This window comes from Bombus terrestris, chromosome 8 (assembly GCF_910591885.1).
Source record: "Bombus terrestris chromosome 8, iyBomTerr1.2, whole genome shotgun sequence".
Taxonomy (NCBI): domain Eukaryota; kingdom Metazoa; phylum Arthropoda; class Insecta; order Hymenoptera; family Apidae; genus Bombus; species Bombus terrestris.
In genome coordinates this window covers 2,065,274-2,089,586 of record NC_063276.1, presented here as the reverse complement: position 1 = coordinate 2,089,586, position 24,313 = coordinate 2,065,274, and the positions used below count along the sequence as shown (strand labels likewise).

General features: G+C 44.0%; 1 protein-coding gene across 2 annotated transcripts in view; it reads right to left on the bottom strand.

Moving 5' to 3' along the window:
* Window positions 1–24,313, bottom strand: part of LOC100644889 — a 44,998-nt gene that overhangs the window by 2,285 nt on the left and 18,400 nt on the right. For both annotated transcript variants that reach the window (XR_001098913.3, XM_003397006.4), the window contains exons 3-5: window positions 3,421–3,564; window positions 503–834; window positions 108–382 (exon numbers count right to left, since the gene is read on the bottom strand). Coding sequence is in view for 1 of the 2 variants with exons in the window: in XM_003397006.4 (XP_003397054.1) it covers window positions 108–382; window positions 503–834; window positions 3,421–3,564 (751 nt within the window). In the remaining variant the exon portion in view is untranslated. The remainder of the gene's footprint in view (window positions 1–107; window positions 383–502; window positions 835–3,420; window positions 3,565–24,313) is intronic.

Below are 24,313 nucleotides of genomic sequence, written 5' to 3'. Positions count from 1 at the left end.
CGAAAATTCACCATCAATGAATCGTCGAAGATATTTGCGACAGAGACGAGAGAAAGAACGATACAAAGCAAAGAAACGAGGTGGATCCTTGTCAGGTGGATTTTTACCTGCAAGCCGAAAGTAACCGTTGCATCTTTGGCGACGCCAGCAACCGTGCTTCGGAAGGGCAGCCTAATCGCGCCCTCTTCACTCGGGGCGCCGTTGGCCCTGTGGCAACCAGTTCAAGTAGCTCGGGGACCGTGGAATTTGGTACAGGCCTCTCGGGCATTAGAGGTACCGCGCATCCTAATACTATGGGACCCCTCGTTGCACCTTCCAGCTGCATCAGGCCGCTGTAATCTCGTGGCAGTGGTATCGGCAAGGGTCCGGCAACCAGCCGTACCTATCGATGGAAATTTCCGAACTCGATCGTTATTATGCGTCGCAAGCTTTGCGATTCTTGCGACGATCGAACGAAACTCGCTATCCACTTTTTCCAAGAAAATACTTTGCTTGAGCTTACCCTAAGGGGAAGATCCCTTCTGGCAAGCTGATGAACCCTGTAGAGCACGGCGTCGCTTCCGGTGTCGAGGCTTCCGCTTTGACAAGTCGCGTAGAATTCTCCTCTGGCGGAAAGCGGCGCGAACAACTCGTGGCCGTGAGAATCCAGGCATTGCGCGTACTGATCTCGTTCCGACGACCTTGAACTCTTGCCCTCCGGGACACCACTAACGACACCGGAAATACCACTGGAAACCGGTGCCCTCCGCGTGTCTTGGAAAACCGCGGCCAGTCGCAGAACTTCCCCGGCGCGTACCGTCGTTTTTGTATAGTGAGCCCTCAGGTTACCGTTCTCTGAAACGGAAATTATCATTCTGCTCTGAATCGTTATTACGTCCCAAGCCTGTGATAATGATGATCTATTTAGAGTTTAGTCTACGACTCGAGTTTAACTCGTTATTAGAGCTTACGATGGTTTCTTTAGAGCCTAGACGATCTGTTTCTCTGACAAAAGAAGAATTATAACGAAATATCGTTGCTGTTCGAACTTATAAATTCCGCAAGAGATAAGTGGAGCAACGAAAGAAATATTTGCAGGGTTAATTAATTTCCAGTAACTGTAACGATAGATTTCTATGGCCCGGTACTTTCGCGTACCGCTATCTTATCACGAACATCGTGTTCTCTAATAACTGTGAAAGTCGTCGTGTTAGAAATTCTAACACATAGCTTTACTCGCAGTTTACAACAAAGTAGCTTCCACTTCGTTATTCCAATTACCTAACTTGCCTCTACCCACGCTATCATTAACAAACCAGCTTCCACCTTGCTTCTTACCGTTCTATCCATCCAGTCTATTCCAGTACTCTGTCTAATGAATCTCTTCCTAGGCTAACCAACCGAGCTAATAATAGTATTAACGCCAGAACACCGGCGACGTACGATTTTCTCGATTTTGTGCATCTCTTTTTCAACAAATATTACTATTATCGTATTTGTCGTTTTTTCGTCCACTAACATCCAGTAATTTTCCTCGCTAATTTTATACCCGATTAACCATTCTCTGCTAAAACGTCTAGTATACCATAGAGACGTACCTTACGCGTTATCTTTAAGACCGGACTTGCTCGTCGTTCCGTATACGTTCGTGTCCGAGGATGAACAACGCCGATTTAACGCGTCGTACACCAACTACCTTTCATACACGATTCATAATCCGATGAAAAATCTTTAGAAAAAGACCTTGCTCGTGTGAACGATGAGCTAACCGCGGCCTCCGTAGGACGAAATCACTTGCTCCCTTGCTTCGTAAACTAAGTACGGGTGCGGATTGATTTGGGTTAAAAGGGGCTGGCAGTTTCGCGGGATTTCACTCGGTTTGAACGTGGAATATCGCGAGAGTCGGCGAGCAGGAGAGAACTGGCGATAGAATATGGCGCGACCATAATCGTTATGGTGCATAATGGCACGAGGGCCGTGCGTATCGTAAGAACCCCAGCGGCTTTCACCGGGCCGCGTGCCTATTACGTTACGTGCTCCTCGCCTACGTTTAAACGCACGAACAACCGCGGCCGGCCACTCGCATTAACAGACACATTGACATTCGTGTCACGGCCAGTCGCTGCACCCAAGGGAATAATCCTTCGCGCGGACCGTGCGTGAGTGCACGCGCCGTGTTTGTGTGCACGCACCGGACCCCGATGCATTGTCACGTCCTAGACGAGAGACTCGATAGGGACAATCCTGACTTCGACACGGTTTCACGCTCGTAGCCCGTGAAGGAAGACCGTGGGCTTCTCACACGGATCCGTCCGTGATCGTGTTCCGTATTGTCGATGGTATCGGTGTTGGAGGATGGTCGTAGCGTTATGATGAATGTATTAAGTCCTTAGGGTTACCGAAGGTTTTGTGCAAAGAGGGTTTTTCGAATTCTTCTACGGAACAGTATTTCTTACGCTAGAATCTTGATTGCTCGAACGTTGCTTGTGGGGAAACGCCGATTACCCGACCACTGGATGTGCGAGGGAGAGATTATAGGAACGCGGAATGAATCACGCATTTATTTATTATTATATGTATTTTATAGCACTGTCAATGGTACGATATTAAATCATTCCATGGTAAACGTTATTTTTTTTTATATATACGCTTTCGTACGAAAGACGGTGGACCGGTAGTTCGAAAGCAACGTTTACAGGATACTCGGTGTTAAGTATTTTTCGATTTTCTATTAATTCGCGCGTAAAAACTTAATCGAAAACGGTATAAGCTTGTCTATGCAACAACCTTTATTAGTTTGCCTTCTAAGCTTCATACGTAGGAACGTTATTCACCATTAAAATAATCATCCGACAGCGAAACCTTTCCAGTATACACTACCATTAATTCTCTACGACGCGCACTTTTCGTTTTCCTTTTAGCAAACGAAAGTACGGAAGATAATGACTTCATAAACGAGTGGTTTCCTCATAAATTTCTCAGTTACTTTTCTTCCCTAGATACCGCTACATCGCGTTAAGGTCATCTATTTGGATTCGAGCAAAAAGGCTTTGGTGTTTTACCGCGCCGATACGACCAACGGAAGTCGTAATTAACGAAACAGCTGATTCATTGGAAACGGCGTAACGCGTGAATACCATATGCGATCGGTGGCTGCCGGCTAACGCGTTCGTTTTCGCCGGGAACTTGGCGAAATTGTACGCGTGATCATCGCATTTGAAAACTTCTATAATATCATAAACGAGCAACTATTACAAACGCGCATTATCATTATGTTATATTATCATGCATTCGCGTTGTAGCACTCGTCGTACATAGTTTTACTTCAACTACGTTACGATCGTAACGAGCGAACGAACGAAACGTTTCCTGGTGAGCCGTGCAATTACGTGTCATTTACAAAGTAACTGTACAAGTGGATTAAACATTATTAAAACTTACCCATTTTCGAGTGTGTCAGCGTGTAAGCTCTCAGAGGTTTGGCAAGCAAAAACGCCGGAACACCGGCTCGAACTAATGCTCCTACTCTTCGGTACACCCTGGCACTTCCGGTACCACTGTTGTTCGACACAACGGAGAACCAGCCTGCAACCAACGCGAATCATCTCGTGAATATTATTCGATTTTTCTTTCTTACAAAAATTTTCTTGCTTCCGATCTTTTCGCCTTTAACTTTATCAACGTGTGCAGAATCTTCGCCTAATGTACGTCTAACATTTAGTTCATGGAGCGCAAATGCGTGGCTAAAGGCACGATGCAGATGCGTATTTCTTTAGCCAACGTCTATTTCAAACTGCTCGCAGGATATTTTCTACGATCCTGGGGGCAGATACGATATCGTAATAAAGCTCGAGATGGCTAGAACGATCAAAAGGCTTAGCCTGTTACAAATGCGTGGAAAATGTATCGGCTAATATCCAAGGATCGAGAGCTATAAATTTTCGATCGTTCGTAATCGATGGTAATTTGCATTAGGTCGAGTAATTTTATAACTCTGCATGTACGATATATCTATTACGCTCATTACTACGAGAAACTCAGTCGTCGCACTCGGTTGGCATAGTAATTTTCGCTTTCTCGTGCAAGCCAGGACACGCAAGCGATGGCATCTGTGTCAGAGGCCCGGTGCACCGTCGTTCCACAGTGCTCGTTTCGTCGAGCAGCGGTTCGTTAACGCGTTCGCGCGGTTCATTCTGAAACGGACGTGACAAACGTTACCGTTGCACCGTGGAAATGGCTGTTCCACTTGCCGATGAAAAACTAGCCTTTCGTAAACTCACGTCTGTGCCATCGATGTTATCGTCGATCGACGCTCGATAACTTTTCGCGAAATCGCAACGCGCACTTGACCCGTTTTATTCAGCGATATCATTCGTCTTACCCGGTCAAATGATAGATCTCTTCGCCTACTAAGATCGATCGTTCGGGGATCTCGAGCAAAGAGTTAAACGACCCAGCAACGTTGGAAAAATCGGCGATAGATCATGCCGCGCGAGGTTCCAGGCTTAAATTAATAATTTATCGACGATTTGCAGAATATACGCGCGATTCTTCCGATAATTTATAGTCGAATGTAAAAACATCCGCCGGTTGTCCCGGCTTCACGTACAATGGAGGCGTATAAATCGCTGAATCGATTTGCAAGCGGTTTACATCGTATTTCCGCCATCTTGAATTGATTTACAGCTGGTACTAATGCGCGAGTTCCAATGATTGTTTCGTCCTTTCCGCGAAACGTCCTTTCCACGAATGTATTAACGTGGGTGTTTTATCGTCGATACAGCACGTTCGGTTTTATGAGCAAGTCGGAATTTATCGTCGATAGGCCACGACTGTCAGGTTAGATTAAATTACAATCTCGTTTCCCAAAGACAAAGAGGCTGCTCGACGCTTAACGCCGCGTAATAAATTTAACTCCAGGAACTTTTAATTACTTTCTTACGTTCTTCCATTCCGACCAATTTTCACGTTCTTCGTCGTTTATCGGTTTTCCAAGCTTCGTCGCGATAAACGATTTTACTATCGTAGATTCGTTTCACGTTTACGAAAATAAAGAAACATTCGCCATCTGCTATGTCGACTAAATCTTCGAAGGATTCTCGTCAAATTTTTGTCAAGTTGCTTCGATCGATTTATAGTTGGAATAGTAGTGGCAACTAGGCGATATTTCACATATTTCAAGCTGCGATCCGTTACTCAAACACGATACATCCAGATAAGTAAAGAGCCACCGTACGATGATATACATTTTAATGCATCGCCGTTGCAGTTCGTTCTATTACAGCTAGCTGGTACTGTTCCGTCATTAATATTCGATTAACCTGTGTCCCGTGAACAATGCAGTCGAGTCGTGGCTCTTCCACGATGTTTCGGCTCGTGGACCAACAGCTAGGCTGTCTCGCGAGTCTTCTTTTTTTCTTTCTGTTTTTAACTTCCTTCGGATCCAACTCCGATGTCGAGGAAAGTACGGTTGTATGGAAATCGGGTCTGCGACTGTGGAAACGGTAACAGCGTTGATCGTTAAAGTTTGTTAGCGAGATGAAATCAAAGACGGATAACGATAGTCGAAAAGAAAAGAAAAAAGAAATTTAGCGACTCTATGCCGAACTGTGAACTCCTGAAATCGATGCTCCGGCAAATATATTTCGTTTACGAAGCAACCGTGCAATTGCGTAAATTAACCTATTTAAATGTTACAGCAAGAACGTACGAAAGCTACCCAATTTCTAATCAACGTATTACCTCACGCGGATTGCACGCAAAATTGCGTCAAAAGCAATGGCCGAAATATGTATCGGGTGGCCCCTCGAGCTACCATACCGGTTGGATCAAAGGTACCGGTCAATTAGGGTCTGACAAAAAAATTGACGTAACTTTCTTTTTACCGCAGAGTTTTATACAGCGAAGACAGACAACGTACTGACACACGCGTAACGTCACCTCCAGATAATATCGTTTAATCTTTCGCACGTACTTACCCACGCACACGCGGCTCTCGTATATAAAGTACGTACACAAGCAATTACATTGGCAAAAATTACGCAAGGAGGAACGGAGCCGTATGCTAATCGTTCGTTGCGAGAAATGAAAAAGAAATCAGGCTATACGGATACTCATTAGGCCCGTGAACATTGCCAAATACATACCGATCCAGATTATTCAGATTCAGATCACTCTCATTATCTCGGAGGTCAGGGCAAGCTGGAAGTAAGAATGAATTCCAGTCGACGACTTTCACGTTGCGTAACGAGTCTTCTCTCCTTTTCTCTCGTTCGCGCGTTCTCTCGTTCTCGTGCACGTGGACACGCGTGAACGCACTAGCCCGGTGTGTGCATCAGCACGTAATTGATGCTGCTTTACGAGCAAATGAATTTAGCTACCAAATGAGGCGATGCTATTTGCCAGTCTTTTTTTTTAGGGTCGAGTAATACTCGCCTGGTAAAAAGCGAAGCTGAAAGAGATAAGACAGCTGTGGATGGACGATGGAATAGGTGTTACGCACTTTTTCCAGCAAATTGCACGAATAAGAAGGAGAGCAAGTTTTTATTCGGCGAATGTGAACGCCCATCGCGACTAAAAATCGTACGATATTTCAATTACTAAGGGTTAAGCTAATTACGACTTTCCTACAACCACGATCTACCTTCTCGTCCCTCGAATTCGCTTTCAAAAGATCAAAACGCGTATCAAAGCTACGTTATCTAGGATTCTCGAGCCGTCAACCCCACTATACGTACAGTACCGAATTTCAATCTTCCTTTCAAATTACTTCCAGCCACGTCGTTCGCAATCCGACTTGTCCAAATCGTCCAACAAAATCCCTGGACTTACACCGCAGCCCATCCGACTTTATTTTCAAATTACCCGACGCAAGATTTCACTCTCGACGCGTCAGCCATATTCCATGGTCCATATTCCATCCACGCTGACGCGTTCAATTTGTCTTGGGGCCCGTTTCCCCCTGTGCCGGCTGCTAAATTTCCACGGACGTGATGAGATATAAATGGTAGGTGTCAACGTGCCACGGCGTATGACCGATCCCTGACCATCGCATCGTCTCAACGCGTTGTTGCGCAAGTCGGCCTTCGTCCGCCGGTACGGTCGCTCGTCTTTTCGTCGATTTTCCATGCAAATATCCTCCTTCTTCTTCTGCTGTTCCTCAGAAGTTCCTATCCAAGGGATCGACGATAAATAACGATCACCGTGGGCAAATTGCTGCCTCTTCATGATCGTCGTACTTTTTCCCTGGTGTTACGCGACTGTTCGTGCTGCTCGTTACATGCACGCGTGATCATTCGGGATTAATGGGTTTTTGCAAATGGATCGTACTGGACCATGCAATTTCTCAGTGGTTAGCGTCGGCAGGCCGTTTCAAGGAATTGCGCGTTCCTTCCCCCCTTTTCCCCTGCTTTATTTCTTTATCTCTTTGGATAAACGAGATAAATCGTTGTAACGCAACGATCGCTAAATGTTGAGAAATTTTCCATATTTGTATTCAGAGTGTGTTGCAATCGTCCCTCGAATAGAGCGCGGACGATTAAGACTGAATTGTTTCTCGCTTATTCAGCTTGCCAGGCCGAGTTTCTTCTCGCGGATTTTGTTCAAAAAATATGTTTACTCGTTATCCCGTGTCAAAAGACGCGCGTCTTGTTGTCGTACGCGTAACTGGATTTATTGAAAAGGTTTAAACTTTCGAGAGAGTTCGTTTCTGTGGGTAACGTACGTTGTGCCGGACGTGATTAATACTTGCACATTTGTTATCTCGTACCTTTACGATTAGCTAGAAAGTCGAAGCTTTAGAAAAGCTATATTTAGGTGCAATGAAAAATGTTCGTAAATATATTACTACTATTTTTATCGTCTGTATTGTATTTATCGATATATTTGTTACAATCACGAACGACCGAAAGACTGGAACTTCGTTTCCTCAATTAGTTGCCATTAATATAGAATTTACGTTATTTCCATTTCTATCGTCTTAATCAATTACTACTATCAATATATCGATATTTCATATCCTGCACGACGATTATTAATCAAAGCGTCGGCACGCGCAAGAAGATCTTACCAACAATTTTATTTCTCTGTTAGATTTATACGAGTTAACAGAGCCGAGTCAATAGTACGTGCACACCTACTTAAACTTAGACGATAAGGATACTTTGGCGTAACCAGAACTTTCCAGGTCGCGCCTTTTCGTAAGAAACACTTTCTTGGTAGCCGATGTTCCCAGGGTCCACATAATCAGCGCGATATTACCGCGAATCTGATAAACGCATTACGTTATACACGAAGGAAGCTTCCGTGACTGCACTTTCCAGCCGAGCTCTATTCCAACGAACGGAGGAATTCAAACGGTATTGTAAGGACGCTCGCCTCGTTCCCAAACCCGCTGACTCGGATGAGACTCGTCGCACGTAACATCGCCGCGTGAAAGGCAATTTTTCAGCATATCGCTCCGCGAGAGACTAGGAAGTCGAGGAATCCGCGTGTTCCAGGAAGATGCGCTATTAACGCGCTCCACTCTGTGTACGTATATTATTTTCGCAGCTATCGAGATCGACGATTCGTTGACAGCTTCGTGTCGTAACAATCCTGTTATTTGCTTTGCCGGGATGAATTTATTAGCTAAGGATAGACAGAATTGTTAATTGGATCGAATATCGATAAATGCGTGTAATATTGGAGCAGCTATCGTTAACAGTAGATGCTACGGTATAAAACGATAGAAATTTCCTTGGAAAATGATACCGCGTAATTGAACGTGGTCGACCAAATATAGAAATATAGAAAACACTCAAAGTGCGGTGTCCCACTTTCCAAAATAGAAACTTCTATTGCTTTTTGTTATCCATTAATCGGCGGACGTGTAAAGACCGAATCTTAGATTTCGCGGTAATAAAATTGCGCTGTTTGCGCTACTATGTGGGTACAGGCGAGTTTTCAACCGTGTTAATATCAAACAAAAATACCGATTTAATTCGCTTTCCGTAAACAATTGTTGACATTTACGTTGGCTTTAAGGTGCGCTTTCTAACACGGCTTTTTCGCAATCCGTGAACTCGCGCTCGTTTTAGAAAATTATTACGTGGTTTTGCAGTTATGTAAACAATACGCAGAACGCCTGCTCGTTGGCAAAAGTAGCAATGAAAATTCTGCTCGTAAAACGGCGAAAAGCGTAGCTCGTCGAATATTTGATATGCGAGAGATTCGTTGAACGCGTCCGTGGATAGCGTGAAAGAAACCTGGACGTTATTATATCGCAACGTATTAACTTAAAATTTAGAGTAACCTTATCTACGTAATGAAATAACTTCGTTACGTTCGCCAACATGATATTTGACGTGTAATAGTTTTTGATTTCGTACGTAACATGAAACGGAAGCAATCGCGTTGTATGACTGTCTGAAATTGACTTTCGTACTTTCAAATTTTCTCGAAGTACTTAGTCGTCGATTAAGATCATTCTTCTGTTCTCTTTCCCTGATAAAAGATCAGCGGAATAATTAATCAATACGGATATATCTAGGTGCCCCGTCAGGCATTCTAATTGATTCGAAGAGTACTCATGAATACCGTAACCGTCCATCTCAAACTAGTTGTCAACAGTACTCTGAATAATTTGAACGTTGCTCTGCAACTTTTTATACGTCATACTCCAGATAAACACAGATATCACGTAACGTTGCTTGTACTTATTTCGCTTTTAGAAGAAACGCAGTTGTACGTTCCACTTTCCCAGTGAGCCGCTCGATTACCCGTTCTGCAATTATCGTCACCGTATATCATCGAGCTTTTCATCATGCAAACAACGGTTCGCTGGTATCCAACGTTCCGCACACTGTGTAATAGCGCGCGTGCAATATCCGTTGACGAGCTCCGTGTTGCTCCGTTACAACGATTTACAATTAAAAGCGAATTAATCAATCCGAAGGCGAGCCGGTCCGGCCCCGGCATACGTTTACGCGCAATCTCAACCGCATTCAGCGATTCCTCTCACTCGTATATCTTTGCCATGGTTTCCGTCATTTTAAACTCCCGCCTGAATAGTTCCACCGTAATAATCACCGGCTGAAATAGTTGGCTCGTTTTTCAAGCGTAACACACCGGACCGCGACAGTTATGCACACGGAAGACACCGTTCAAGGTGGAACGAGTTCCTGTTAGCGATGGGAACGACACCCTCGCGATAGTTTCGCGGAAAACGTTCCACCGCTTTTTCAACGTGGCTGATTATTCGTTCCATTCGCGTACGTCGCGCCGTCGTGCGTGTCCGATAGCTGACACCTCGGCCAACGTATCCGTATCGAGCCTCCTTATACACTGGCTGCAGCAAGCCGTCCATTCTACGATTCTACGGTCGCTTCGATTCGCCGGTCGATGTTTTTCCGTCAGCTGGTTCTTGGAATTTCGTTTAGTGTTCCTTTTCAGCCAACTACTGGCAGGCTGGTATGGTTTAATTGTAATTTATTTGCGGGTTGTCTCGAACGTTGCAAGCGTGGTATGCGCGTAAGGATACGGCAGAGGTTTTTGGTTCTTCGACTTTCGTTCAGCGTGTGTTTCTTCAGGGTGGTTGGTTTAGTATGCTACGAACGTAATTTATTTTTCGGTTATTTCAAACGTCGAAACAAGATACGCGCACGGATTTAGCGAATCTTTTGGCTCTTCGAGTGCCATTTATTTTATTTCCTCGAAGAAGCAAAAAGACACCCTCGCGTTTTGCCGTATGGCTGTCGTTAATTATTTGTTTCGAGGCTTTCGATCGTTGTTAGAATTAGTTCCATCGCTAGTTCCTGTTAATCGCTGTAACATATCCCTGAAGAAAATGTGTGACACACGATCGCCACGTGTATCCTTGTTAATCCGGCATACGATCTGTACCACGGTCGTTCACACCTGGTTATTTAACGCTATAATTCACCACGCTCTGCGTAACAATTTGCAACTGAATCGATACGATCGTTTTTCATCTTCTCGTCAGCTCGACCGTGATCAATGGCGACTTCTGTTCAATGAAAAGAAATCGTCGTGGCGTATTATTTCTAGCGTTGGCAATGAAGCGTTTCGATACCTTCAATCCACCAAGGACCTTTGTTCAATTTCAAATTGAAAATTTCAGATTGCCATTAAACGGATTAACATTTTACGTGTAACAACGTCAAAGAGGAAATTTGTGATAGTAACAGTTAGCATATGAAGCAAGAGACGTCGTGTACCACGAGAGATCGCGAAACGAGTGCCAATTTGGAAGCGTATTCGTATTCTAAAACGTTTATAGTATTGGGAAAAAACTGTTAAATACCTTGATTACAATCGCAGATTAATTTACAAATTAAGACGTCGAAAGTAAAAGATTTGTAATCGCGGTACAACGCGAAACAGAGTCTGTACAACCATTTACAAGTCTGCATCGTCTTTCCTCTCTACTCGTATGAAAAAGAAAAGAAGAAAAGAAGAAACGGTATCTTGGACACCACCTTATCGTATTCCAAAGCAGCACAGGCGACAAATTTTGCAATCTGACGCGCGTAAGTAACACTGACGCGGTCGCTGCCCGATCATTAATCAAGCTCACGATCAGTCTGTTCTAACAAATATCGAATTATATATCGCGTACGTAGGTAGTATCTCGACTTTCTATCTTGGGGGATCGTTGCACAGCGTCCCCGGACCGATACGTTCACGATCCTCGTAAATTCACTCGTAAACCGTACGTTGTAGGCTGAGACGAAAAATTAAATCGATCCCTCGCCCATAGCCTCGGGTTAGGATCGTTGCTTATGCAACCGTGCCGCGTCGATACTTTCGAGAATACGGGGGCCCGGTGAAGCACACCGATTCAGTTAAATGCTTTCTCTCCTTTCCAACCTCCTTGGGATTACGACCTTGTCCCGGCTCTCTTGTCGAGCCACTTTCGATTTCTTCCGGGCTGGCCAGCCACCAGCCCCTACCGCCGACTAATCTGCTGCGTTTTTCGCTTCTTTTTTCTCTTCTGTTCACGCCCGTTTCGAAACCGATTACCGATTTACCCGAACGGATCCGCTCGGTGATATTTCGTGCTTTGTTGCGCAACTATTCCTCGCGTTCCGATCGATTTGCCAAGTACCAAAGTAGAATGGACTCGTGCTGTTTATTCCGCGCTCTGACATTTTCGAATTGCGCTTCGTTTTGCGCGTAATTGCGGATGCGGCAATAGCAAATAGCCACGGGATTGGGTTCCATTCTCCTATACACGACTGCTGCGTAATTTTTCGGTAATATCAACGATATTTAAATCGAGGCATCAAATTTTTCGAATATTTTTTTACCACTTGGATAGCGTGCTTAGGATCGTTATCGCGTTGCAAAATAAACGGCTTTCCAATTGGTCGTTGCCGAGACGGCGCTGCATTCTGCCGCAGAATTTGCAAGTATCATCCAGTTATTAATTTTCCATAAATACGAACCAAATCTCCCATACCCAGAAACCATTACGGATAATGATAAAATAATCACTGAGACCATTACCGACTCTCCAGCATCTCTTGCCTGTGGCTTCAAATGTGTTTTCTCGTGTCTCTCTTCTTTGCATTCTCGTGCATACCGGCACGTGTTATTACCAAAAATTTCGAGTTTCGATTCATCCGTCTATGCAACATCTGTTTTCAATCTACCGCCTGCGTTAATGACGATTCTCAGCAGATACGAGCTTTTTCTGTTCGCTTCATCTTCCCATGGTAATGGTTTCCTGATAGCGATGCATTTTTTCCAGAGCTCAAATTGTAGGCATGCCGAACATCTCGTTTGACGAAGATCTTGTCCGATCGACGATCTCGTCTCTCTCTCTTTTTGTTTTTTGTTTTTCCTTTCTTCAATAAAATTGAACGACGAGCCGCCGGAGATTGAAAATATTCGCAAAGACAGATAGAACGTTAAACGAGAGCTCGAGATGGAGACGCGGACGCGATTTGACTTTTTCGAGGAATGCGAGCGCGCGCGAGAACGTTTCCCTCGAGTTGCAACATTCTCTAGCCTTGAAATCGTAACTCCAACGATTCTCAGAGTCGCTCCGTTGCCCGGTGATCGCAAGGTTGTGCCAAGTAATCAGGATATACCACGATCCTTTCGAGCAAACCGGTCACGAGGACCCGCGAGGTGCATCGTCGTGTTGCAACGTCAGAAGGGTGCACGCGGCTGCACATTCTTTCGAAAGGGAACAAAGTGCGCCGGTTAGGCGCTAACAATACCCACGGACATACCACACGTTCTATTAGCCGCGTTGGCAATCGGTAACGATCGTCAGCGAATGCACCGTCCTCGCCGTTTCTCTCGCTGCGTACGCGTACTCGATGTACGAGAAAAAGTCGAGAAGCAGAGGAATCAGCCGGAACCTTGGACGGTTGAAATTTCCGAAAAGCGTTAATCCGTATGATCGATGTATTTTTCTATTAAAATAAAAAACAAAGATCATCGCCTTTTCGCTCGTATCGCTGCTTCGATATTACGCGCTGTATAATAACAGTAAACAACGTTCATTTATTCTACTATTTCGTTTTACGCGACACGCCCATCAGCCTAAACGCCACCATAAATCAAACACCGCTACAACTTGTTCTTGCACGAACTCCGGAATCCTTTATTACACGAAAAGTAAGATTCGAACAGCCGCTAACCGCGTATCTTTAATTACAGGCTGTCCCTTAAACAGTCGCTAGGAGGAAGAAACATACGGTATCACTCGACGCGTTGTCGATTTCACGATGGAACGCCTCGCTGACCGGCAGGTAGCTAGTAATCTCGAGTTCGAGCGTTTCTCTCCGTCTTTGTCCGTTTCTTTCTCCATCGTGCTCGGTGTATCTCTCTAAAAAAAAAGTCGATCAACCCGTGAGGCAGGGATCGCGAGGGAATCAAAAAGCCACGTAACGAACAACGCAACCTGTAATTAACGCGCACGGGGCTTGCAAGGCTCGGCATTATCGTTCAGCCACTAGTTGGACCGCTATTACTTCCTCTACCATCGGCTCTGTTTCCTTTACCGTAGGTCAAGGTCTTTCAGTGCACGCCACTATCGATGCAACGAGTTTAAAGACCCGCGGAGATCCAGGAAGCTGGTCGATGACGCGATACTGCAAGTCACAGTCGCGTGAAAAAGGTTGATACAACGCGTCGCTCGCTCTCGTACTGTTACGCTCGCGAGACCGCGCATTCGTCGACTTTCATCGTCGAACGCGTTTCGGTTACGCCCGATCGACGACGTTTCTTCGAGTTTCTCCTTGACAACCGGCAGAACGATCCAAATTCGAACAAACAGCTGGTTCTATATCTCTACTAAAAGAAACATCGTACAAGATTCGTACGATTGGACACGCACGCTTAAAAATCACCTGCAACGAAACAACTAGATTCTGTTCAAGTACTGCAAATAACGCTTATTACGAGATACGTAAGCGATTTGGTTGGCAAAATTGCATTTACGTGCTTACCGGCTAGAAAGTACAACATAACTTTGAATACGCAACTAGAATGGATTACACACTTTCGTCCCCTCGGACGCAAATAAATCAATAGAATAATGTAGAAAGCAATAACGTTTTCAGCAGTGCGCATTACCCCCGGTACCACCACGACGTCAGTGAATACGCGAACACCGCGATAACCAATAGAGAATGAGCAACCGTTGAAGGTCTGCGGCTAAACTCTTGGATGGTGAACCGAGAACGAAAACCAAGAGAGCCAGGATCGTCTCTGCTTCATTTCCATCTAGGCGAAACGGCTCTCACGAACCCCTGGTGCTGAACACGAGCATCAAGAGTGGCAACGACTTCCTATCCAGTGGTTCGGGCTCGGCCAATCCACGAATAGAATCCCATTATCGCCGCAAATTATATTATTAATTGACCAAGCAGATAGCGCGCTATTCGAAGGATCCGGGCACGGTGGCCGTAACCGCGGCAATTGCGACTCCTCGGTTCCCCCTTTCGGGAACGAGTCGTTCCATCAGACATCGCCATAGGATATTTTCTTCGATGCAGCCGAGCGAACCACCGAAAGCACCCTGCGCGCAGCCACGTGCATCCCCCTGTTGGCCGCGGCCCCCCACGAGCCAAGGGTTAAACGACTCGTTTAACCTCGGCTTCGTGGCTGTTGGCGATGGATCACGTGGTCCACTCTCTTTTCATTCTCTCGGCTCGCCGGTTCGCCCATCTCTGTTTAGTGGACCGTGCTCGTGCAGCAGCCGTATCATCAGCGCCTCGAACATGGCCTGGCATTAGCTCGCGTGGCTATAATACTGGAAGCGAGTCCGCGAAACCGGAAGCGATTAGTCAGATTACGTGATCGGAGGCACCGTTCGAAGCTGAGCCGCGCTAAGCGTGCCTCTCCCTGTCTGTCTCTCGGTGTGTACATGTGCTACCGGTAGTCACGTATACACGCTGGTCCCCCCTGGATCGTCGGCTCGTCCTGGAAGTCGCGTCCGGGGACTCGTTTCATTGGATTAAGTCAACTCGCTGGACCGGTAGCTACGAGTTTGTTCACATGGCATGATGCTGGAACGGTGATGCGTCTCGCGGCTCCTTTTGCTTCTAGCTTGGACGGAAGAGCAACGCGATGGTCTTAAACTTGGCCAGGTTTTACGTGTGCCAACGTGTCGTGGAGCTAGGCGAGGTTGAAAGTTCTCGCGAAACGGTGCGACTAGGCACGGTGTAACACGCCTGATGTTTTTACAGCGTGGCTCCGCTCTAACACGATTAGCAGAATGAAGGGAAGCTAAGCGAACATCTGGATAAAATTGAGAATCGCTCGGTCTTGGACGGGTTTTTGCGTTACGCTGTTAACAATTAGGCGTAAAAAGTTTAATAGTAGAAAATTTGCCAACAAAAAGACGCCAGTAAGTACGATTACGTTGGGATGGTGGCGCGACTAGATGATTCAGTACATAACTGTAGTTCTGAACGAACTCTGATTGTGAATGATCGAGCAACCGTGCCTGAACAAGGTGGAAATCGGCGCCGAGGAATTGGGTAGCTAAGAATGACCGATGATCGGTTTGGTACTATAGATTCGACTGGGAGAAGAATTACGTAAAAACGAGCGATTAGCTGGTGACTTCAGCTTGTCCAAAAAAGTAGATTCCCCGTTATTCTTTCGGGATTTCTGAGCTCGGGATGGAAAGGATCTCGCCGTTCGGGCTTTGGCGGCATGTACGGACTAAGAGATTTACTTAAGAAATTTACGTAACAGTAGCATCGTGAATTATTAGGAGTTAAGCGATGACGTATCGACGTATTTTTACGTTTAGCAGATACGGCACCTTTGGTGATTTCAAAGAAATTCTCTAGCAACGAAATTATTTGCTCGAACGATCGAGTTTCACGACGAGAAATTATGTCAGAAATTAATTATAATTGCTGTTTAGTCAAGGATATAGTTCAATTATCGATAAAAGAAATATTATTGAAAGAAATGATGGTAAGTTCTAATTGTTGGAGTAAATTTGCGTGTCTTCTCTCTTGGCAACTACTTGTCGAAAGGATCTCTCGTGGATAAAGTTTCGTTTAAATTTTCTATGTAAAGCTGCATCTGTTCTATTTCTTCTTTCGTCCAATAAAGTCGAATTTAACAGTTGCTCTGACAAGTACAAGTAAGAGTAATAGGTGGATGAACTGTATCTCCCGCACAGACAGTAAAGAAAGTCATCTAGTCGTATTAAATGATCTAATTAGTCGGCCGCAGTTATACCAATGCAATTGGATTAACCAGTGCAGGATGTAATACGTTTACTGTTTAACAGCTTTTATTATCAACAGGCTAGTTCTAAAATTCCCATACATCGATGAAAAATGTCCGATATACGCGAAACGCGATAGCAGTGAATCGTCGTAAGCCGAGTTTCTTTTATTCATATTTCGTCTGTGTATTAATTTCCTGTAATTGTGTTCAGTTCGTTGCACGTCTCTGTTTGCGTAAACTTGAAGATCGAAAGCAATTTACTAGGTTCGAAAGATAGTCGGACTTTATACTTCGTTCAGTTCTATTTGCGAGTATTTTCGTATCGCTTCCAATAAAAGCAAATTCTTCGTTGAATTAAAGCAACACCAACCGTAATCTTTAAAGCGCGTTAAAGCCCAAGTTTTGCGGTATCCCTGATCCGTTTCTCTCATCCGTCACTGTTCAACCGTGGTCCATGCAGCTTCTTTTTCCTTGTGTGGCCTAAGTGGCCACTTTGGCGGAGGCAGACCGACGGTAGCGTTCTAGAAAAGCAATCAGAGACGACTACGAAATTACAGGATGCCAAGTGCAACGGGAGCGCAGTTGGGCCGATACGTTGCTGACCCGTTTCCCTCGATTGCCATCCAAAGAGAATTTTTCGGTTAGCGAAACTCCGCTTCTGCTTCGTTCCGGCTTTACCCACAGCTAGCGTAACATTGTTACGTGTCATTTTCTAAGGGAATGCGCGTTTCGCCGCCCGACCGACTCTACCGTGCCGTGGAAGCGCCACCTTTTTTTCTCCTTTTGTTTTTGAAGAAACGTCTGATGATTGTTTTACGGTTGCCGAGCTGTGGTTCTCTTGGGAAACTGTTCATTACCGACGCGTGAAAATTACCGGTTTCGTGTACGCTGGTCTTTATTTTTGCCTTCAAAGAAGGAGCGAATGGTGTCCTTTCTTTACTCGTTTCGCAATTTTCGCTCGATATTTGCCTTGTATCCCCGTGAATCTGTAGAGAAATGCCAGGACACTGGGAAAAACTTTGCTACTCGATTATAAGCAAGGAAACTGATGGCCGTTATCAAGACCGCAACTTTTCAATTGCAGAATATTTCGAGAAAATGTACTCTTCGGACTGAGGATCGAATGGATCGCTTAGAATTTCTTGACAAGTGCAATTGTACGTCAATTTATTCCAGGATATAACAAATATGCCGTTGCATTGGGAATTAAATTTCTCACGTTAAACTGTACGTATCTATAACTGGCTGTCTATCAAATATGTTGGAAGTTCAAAATTTATCACATTTGATATATGCGTGATCTACGACGGCAACAAACTATAACAAGCTTCAACGGTAGATAACAGCTAATAGCTTTACAAATCATGTAGCAACAGCTAACAATCTTATTACTCCTTTAATGCTCGCAAAGTTCGAGTCATTTCAAACTCAAATAATTCATCGTAGAAGTGTTTCGTGCCTGTGCAAATCGACCAGTCCTTACGAGCTATCTACAACACCATTATAGGAGTAAAAACACCTGTACTATCCTACAAGCCTTAATCCTCCGAGCGCGAGCACCTTGATCCATAAATCATGAAATAACATAGATATGTAACAATTCCGAAGAATAATTTCAAACGCGTTGAAATGTGCTATGCAAATCAACGAGACCAGTTTTTAGTGAAATTGTACAGTCACGCGGTTAAATCTTACGTACGTATGTCTCGCGCATAAACTCACACCTCGAAACATCTTAGGGACTATAATCGGTGCAGGCATTCAGTCGATAAAAAGATGTACGAGTATAATCAAAATAGCTGGCGATGGATTGCATTCTAACTACCTTCCACGAAGAAATACACCGACAACGTACAACCAAGCTTTCGCATGTTCATTTTCGAGAGAAACAATTTCGATGAGTGTAAGAGAATTAGCGTGACAGCGGTCTCATTAAACGGGCGCAGTGTTGGTCAGTAACCCGATTCAAATTTCGACCAACGAAATCCAGAAACAGCTTGCTACCTTCGCGGGATGCACGCGGAAATTCTCACGCCAGAGTATGAATTATTTATAAATATTGGTCGGTGAATTATTACGACTGCGCGGCGTGCAGCGTGGCTATTATAATAGAAATCCAGCCACGAGGGTGGTTATTTACGATCGAGACGTTGCGAGCGCCCGTAGGGGACTCGCTCGAAAGCACGTCATTCTTCGAGAACTGAACATCGAGAAACTCGTTCAAGACGGTGCGGGACGTGCACGTGACTCGGCGTGACGCTCGCTACGCGCGAACGCCAAACGTAACTAGAGAAGAGGAATCTCTGATAGGTCGTGGCATCTTTATGTTAATCCGCGCTTCATTGTACTTTACGATCGAAACTACTTGTTCAACGAAGCTTCGCGACTTTCTAAGCGACTAGAGACGGTCTGCTGCTTAGGCTCGAATCTTTCGTTAAAGAAAGTTTAACAGAAGCATTTTTTTTATAAATATTAGATCTTGCTTCGAAGCGAATTGGTAGTTAAGTCTTGTTCCATTCGAATATTGTTGGGTCAGACGAGTCTAGACAGAGAGAAGCAGACAAAATCATCGTTCGAAGTTGTTAGAGCTTAAAATTCGTAAAGTTTTGGATCGATAATTTCGATGACACACAAATGGGCGTTGCAATATCGTCGTGTAAGAAAGGTAGTGGACCACAGGCGTTTCTGAGTAAGTCTCGGTCAATTATGCGTTAAATATATTCCCGAGAGATTGCAGCGAGCGAAACGATAAAATCGCGAAACTGCCAACACCTGGTTCGTCTACACCATCAGATATATAAATCGGACGATCGAATATTTCGATGAGTGGAATACAAAGAGAAAGGGAAAGTGTTAGGATCTATCAAACAGATGACTCGAGGAAGTGACTTTCTTCGCGGATGTTTGGCAACCGTGTTGATTGATTAGTTTTGAAATAATGGAAAGTATTGCAGGAAGGAAGTAACATAGCGAAGTTTCCTACTGGCGAAAACAATCTGTTGAAACTTTCCAACGGGGCATAGAGTTCGTCGGTACCACCCATGAGAGTTTCACGTATAATAAATCGTTTCTTTCCTAATCTACTTGTAAAGTAGTACGATACGTTACGAGCAACGGAGACGAATTAAAAAATTTGCCACGAAATTCACCTTGATCTTGAAAGTCAAGGTAAAACGTTTCTTTTCGCGGTAGAATTGCAACCTGATAATAGAATCGATCTCGAACGACGAAAAAACATGTTTGCAAGAAATATTCTAATATCGCGCGTCTGTGCGGAGCACGATGCTTGAAATCTCGCCAAGTCGCCCCATTTTCGTCTTGCCTTCCTATTATACAAGCCACGTAATAGACTTCGCACATAATAGTAAACATTCAGAAATAGTGGAAAACGCTATCACAGCGTATCGACGTGTCCTGTACATGTATGTGTACTCGCTTTAAATCCTCCACCCTAGCAACATCGTAAAACACGTCCACGCAACGACTTTGCGCGCTTTGCACGAGATCGCCTTTTCGACGAGACGGAAACAGCTTCTCACCAAAGAACTTATCGTCTCCCTTCAAAATGTTGCTACGTTATGAATCCACCGATACTCGTCCGCGCCCGACTAAAACGTAGAAACGCGTTTCATTTCCATACGGACGTTCCGAATAATTTCAAAACGTCCAGACGTTTATGTTTACCCTGGCGAATCCTTTCGACTCTATGGGGAAGAAAGTTGAACGAGCCGAAGCTTTTCCATTTTGAAATTGAACACGTTCGCTGGCAACGTTTCTTGGAATGATAACACACCTACGTGGCTAAGGAACAAAGAGAGGAAGAACGCAGGGTGTCGTTTCTCACGGCGTCACCGTTCGACGATATCTTTAGAGCCGTCGCAATACCGTCCGCCTTGCTCAGACCAGAGCCTTTTGTTTTATAGCATTGCATCAGGAATCCTGAAAATTATGACTGCTGAAACGAGGCGCTTCGGAGTTCCTTACGGCCACTCAACGTCGCCGCGTTGACGAGCCTACTCCCTAGGTTCAACAACCCCTCTGTCACCATGTACAGGGTGGCTCGATCGGATAGACGAACTAGAATTTTGCGAGGTATGCACGGAAATGCGTCGTAAATTATTCGAACCTGGAACACGCGTGTTTACTTACAGATGGTTAAAAGTTACGATTTTCGACGCAAACCTCCGTAGATTTGAAAGGAATAACGAGAAAACAGAAATACCAGATGCCTTAATATGAAGTTATCAGCCCTTCGCCGGCTCTTAATATTCTCGACGAGCGGCTTTTTATTTTTGATAGAGAGATCTAGATCTTTGACGCTGATCATCAATCGTGTGGTATAGTCACACCTTGAGGCACGGCAATCTCTCAGCGATCTACCATTCAATGTATTCCTTCGAACGTCAGGTTCGTATCATTTCTTTATTGCGGGCCTTCACCCGCTTATCGTTCACCGAGTAATGCTAAGCTGACTCTGCTCCAATGCACGCTACGATTCTCTACTGTCTTATTTCCCGTTGTTCCTTTTGGCAGAGACGAGAGGAAACGCGATTTCAACGCGTTAAGTTATGTTTCACAAAGCTGTGGCATGCGATATGAAGAGATGACTCGCGATATTTCCCACTAAATTGAATTTCTCCGATATTTAAAGAATTCTTTCCTCTAAATTCGAATCCAGCTTCTTAGCAAATTTAATTCGATGTTGTTGTTCAACTGAGCGATATTCTTAATAGAACATCGTAGTACAGATTACTTTGCGGTATTTTCGCTACGATGTAGAAAAGAAACGAGTAGTATAATAGTATTTAACGCTAAAGTCGTAGATGATCTTTACCTGCTGCACTCCACGAGTCTATTAAGGAAGTCTATATCGAGGAAGAGCATGGAAGAACTAGCAAAATGGTTACATACAAAGCAGCTTGCAAATGCTTCTAAATGCTTCTAATGCTTGTAAATGTTTTTTTTTCTTTTCTTTTTTTTTTTTAGAAATGTCCGTAGAGTTTGCCTGAATCGAGCGAAAGAGAGAAAGAACGTGTAGGCGCGAGGATAAATGCCGTGGAGGATGCTTGCACGAGTCAGTTTGTAATTAGTCTTTACTTACTCTTGTCAGGGCTGAAAGAGCAGAAGACTGAATGAGAGTTGGTTATGTCGCGTCCATACATGTCACGAATACGTATAAATACATACCGATGCATATATGTATAAATACACACGTAATATCTTTAAATGTGAATTACCAAACGTACTTTTCCTGTTTATTGAGATTTAATTTCACGCGTTTGATAAAAAGTGGCAAAACCTAGGATAGATACCTATTCTAGATGATTCTAACGGATATTCGCGAAACGCAGAAACGATTTCTGAAAACACGTGTACGATCACGTGCACCGAATACCAAGAGTGTCGCAAAGTACGAATACAGATCCCAGGATTAGCATAACCACTCCCTTTTCTGGGACAAGGAAGGCGTGACCGAAGGTACAGCGAATATCGAACAAGTCAATTCTTCGATTAATCGAGCTTCTGCAACGTGATCGATGTTAACGCGATGCGGTTCGCGCTATCGATACGGTGTTCCGCGAATATAGAGTTCTATGAGTACACGTATAAGGTTTCTTAGGATGTATAGTAGTCTGAGACTATCCTGTGTTTTGTATTCTACGAGTTGTGCTTAGAAAAATAAGAAAATAATTCATTGGGAGAAAGCTGTATTTAATTATTTCGCCTGGCCAATGTTTCCTTATATGTTTCAACGTTATGCATCGCGAGATTCGATTAACATGTACGTATCTTTGTTCGTAATACGATAAATATAAAACGAAAGAAGAGAAATACGTCTCGTGCGACTTTCGAAACATCGTCGCGGTGGTCCGAAAGATATTCCATACACGAAGGTACTAGGAAGGAACGCGTCTTATTATATTTGCAAACGAGACAATACGTCAGGGAGTTGTCAGGAAGCTATTATGGTTACAGATGGATTGGAAGTACGTGTGAAAATACAATGCTTCCTGCGCGTTTCATTCCCTCTGATTGACTCGCTAAGCAAAACTGTCCCTTAATTCTGAATAGGGAAGACAAGCTTTTTACTCTTCCTGCTACTCGTCAGTCTCTTACAAGCACAAAATTGTCGCAGCCACTGTGTATCTCTGAACTATAGTGTAACTTCGCAAAGATAATTTCGTATATTCGTTCCTCGGAGAGTTATGAAGCAGCAACAGAAAAAAAAAATACCACTAACGTACGTAATAATAATAATAATAATGATAAAGACAATCACGGTAATAGCCGTATTCTGCGCGTTCGAGTTTCACGAAACGGTCGGCTAGCCGAGGCTCAAAGTTGTTGCAATTTGTTATTACTACGTAACAGCGTTATTTATAAAACGACACGTTCCCGCGGTGGACCGTCAAGACACAATTTTCCGCATTTTCTACGCGTTCCATGGGCCAGGACGACATTAAACGTTCCGCCGGAAGCAAGGTACCGTAATAGCACGTTGCGCACCGTGTGTTTGGCGCATTGATGACTTCACGGAGTATCGATAAAGCGCGGCTCTTAAGAAGCCTGGCTTTTATACCGAGCTTTCTTGAATTAAAGAATTCTGTTAACGGTAATGGATTCTGCCTGTGTTTGGTTTCACGGAATATCGCTAGACAATGGCATTGTCTTCGGCGTAAATTGAAATGCATCGTACCATACGATACATGGACGTAGGGATATTTGCAATTTTAATTCATTTATCATCGAATACATACGTATCTAGTTCAACGCAAAACCATCTGTTACGATTTTTATTACTATCTTCGCGTTCATTATTCCTGATAATTTATCTTTAAAAGCAGCACAGCCATTTAAGTACACTTTATAGATATATAGCTCTGTAAATTGCCAACAGTACGTAGTTAGATCTTCGTTTTCAGATTAATACGTATAGTATATCACTTTGAACGAGTTATGTATAATTAGCAACTTGCAATTTTTATCGATACCTGGAGAGCGAGTTCTTTTTCGATTCACATTCTAATTTCAGTTTAATCGACAACCTTTCATCAATCGACGATCTACATTTTTTTTTTTCCATCGGTTACCGGGTAATCAATACTCGTTACATGATCCCTTGAAACACGTTCGGCTTCAGAATGGATTTTCGCGTTCATTATTTCACGGGATATCAATTAAGGTACTTTTTGCTGCGCGAATTACCTGAAAATAATAGCTCACCGTAATTGACAGCGGCTAATATTTATTGTACACCTTCTGGAGCCGCGCGTTTTCAACTTTGAAGCGATTACCGAAACGCTTACGTTTAATCGCGCTACATTTATCGATCCCAATATGATAGCAACGAGAATTTTTAGCAGCGTGGAACCGGTTCACAGTCGAAGATTGAATTTTCGTACAAATTACGATACTTTTCTACGTGTAGTTTATCGTGTAATTGCACCCATGAATTTTCTCATTCTTGGGAATTGGATTTTGAAAACGTTGCACGGATTGCGTCGAATATTCCGCTACTCTATAATTATATCTATACGAACGTATATGCTGAAAGGATATGAGACTGCCGTATTAAGAAATTTGACGAACCCCGATACCATAAATTCTAGTTATCTTTCTAACAAAC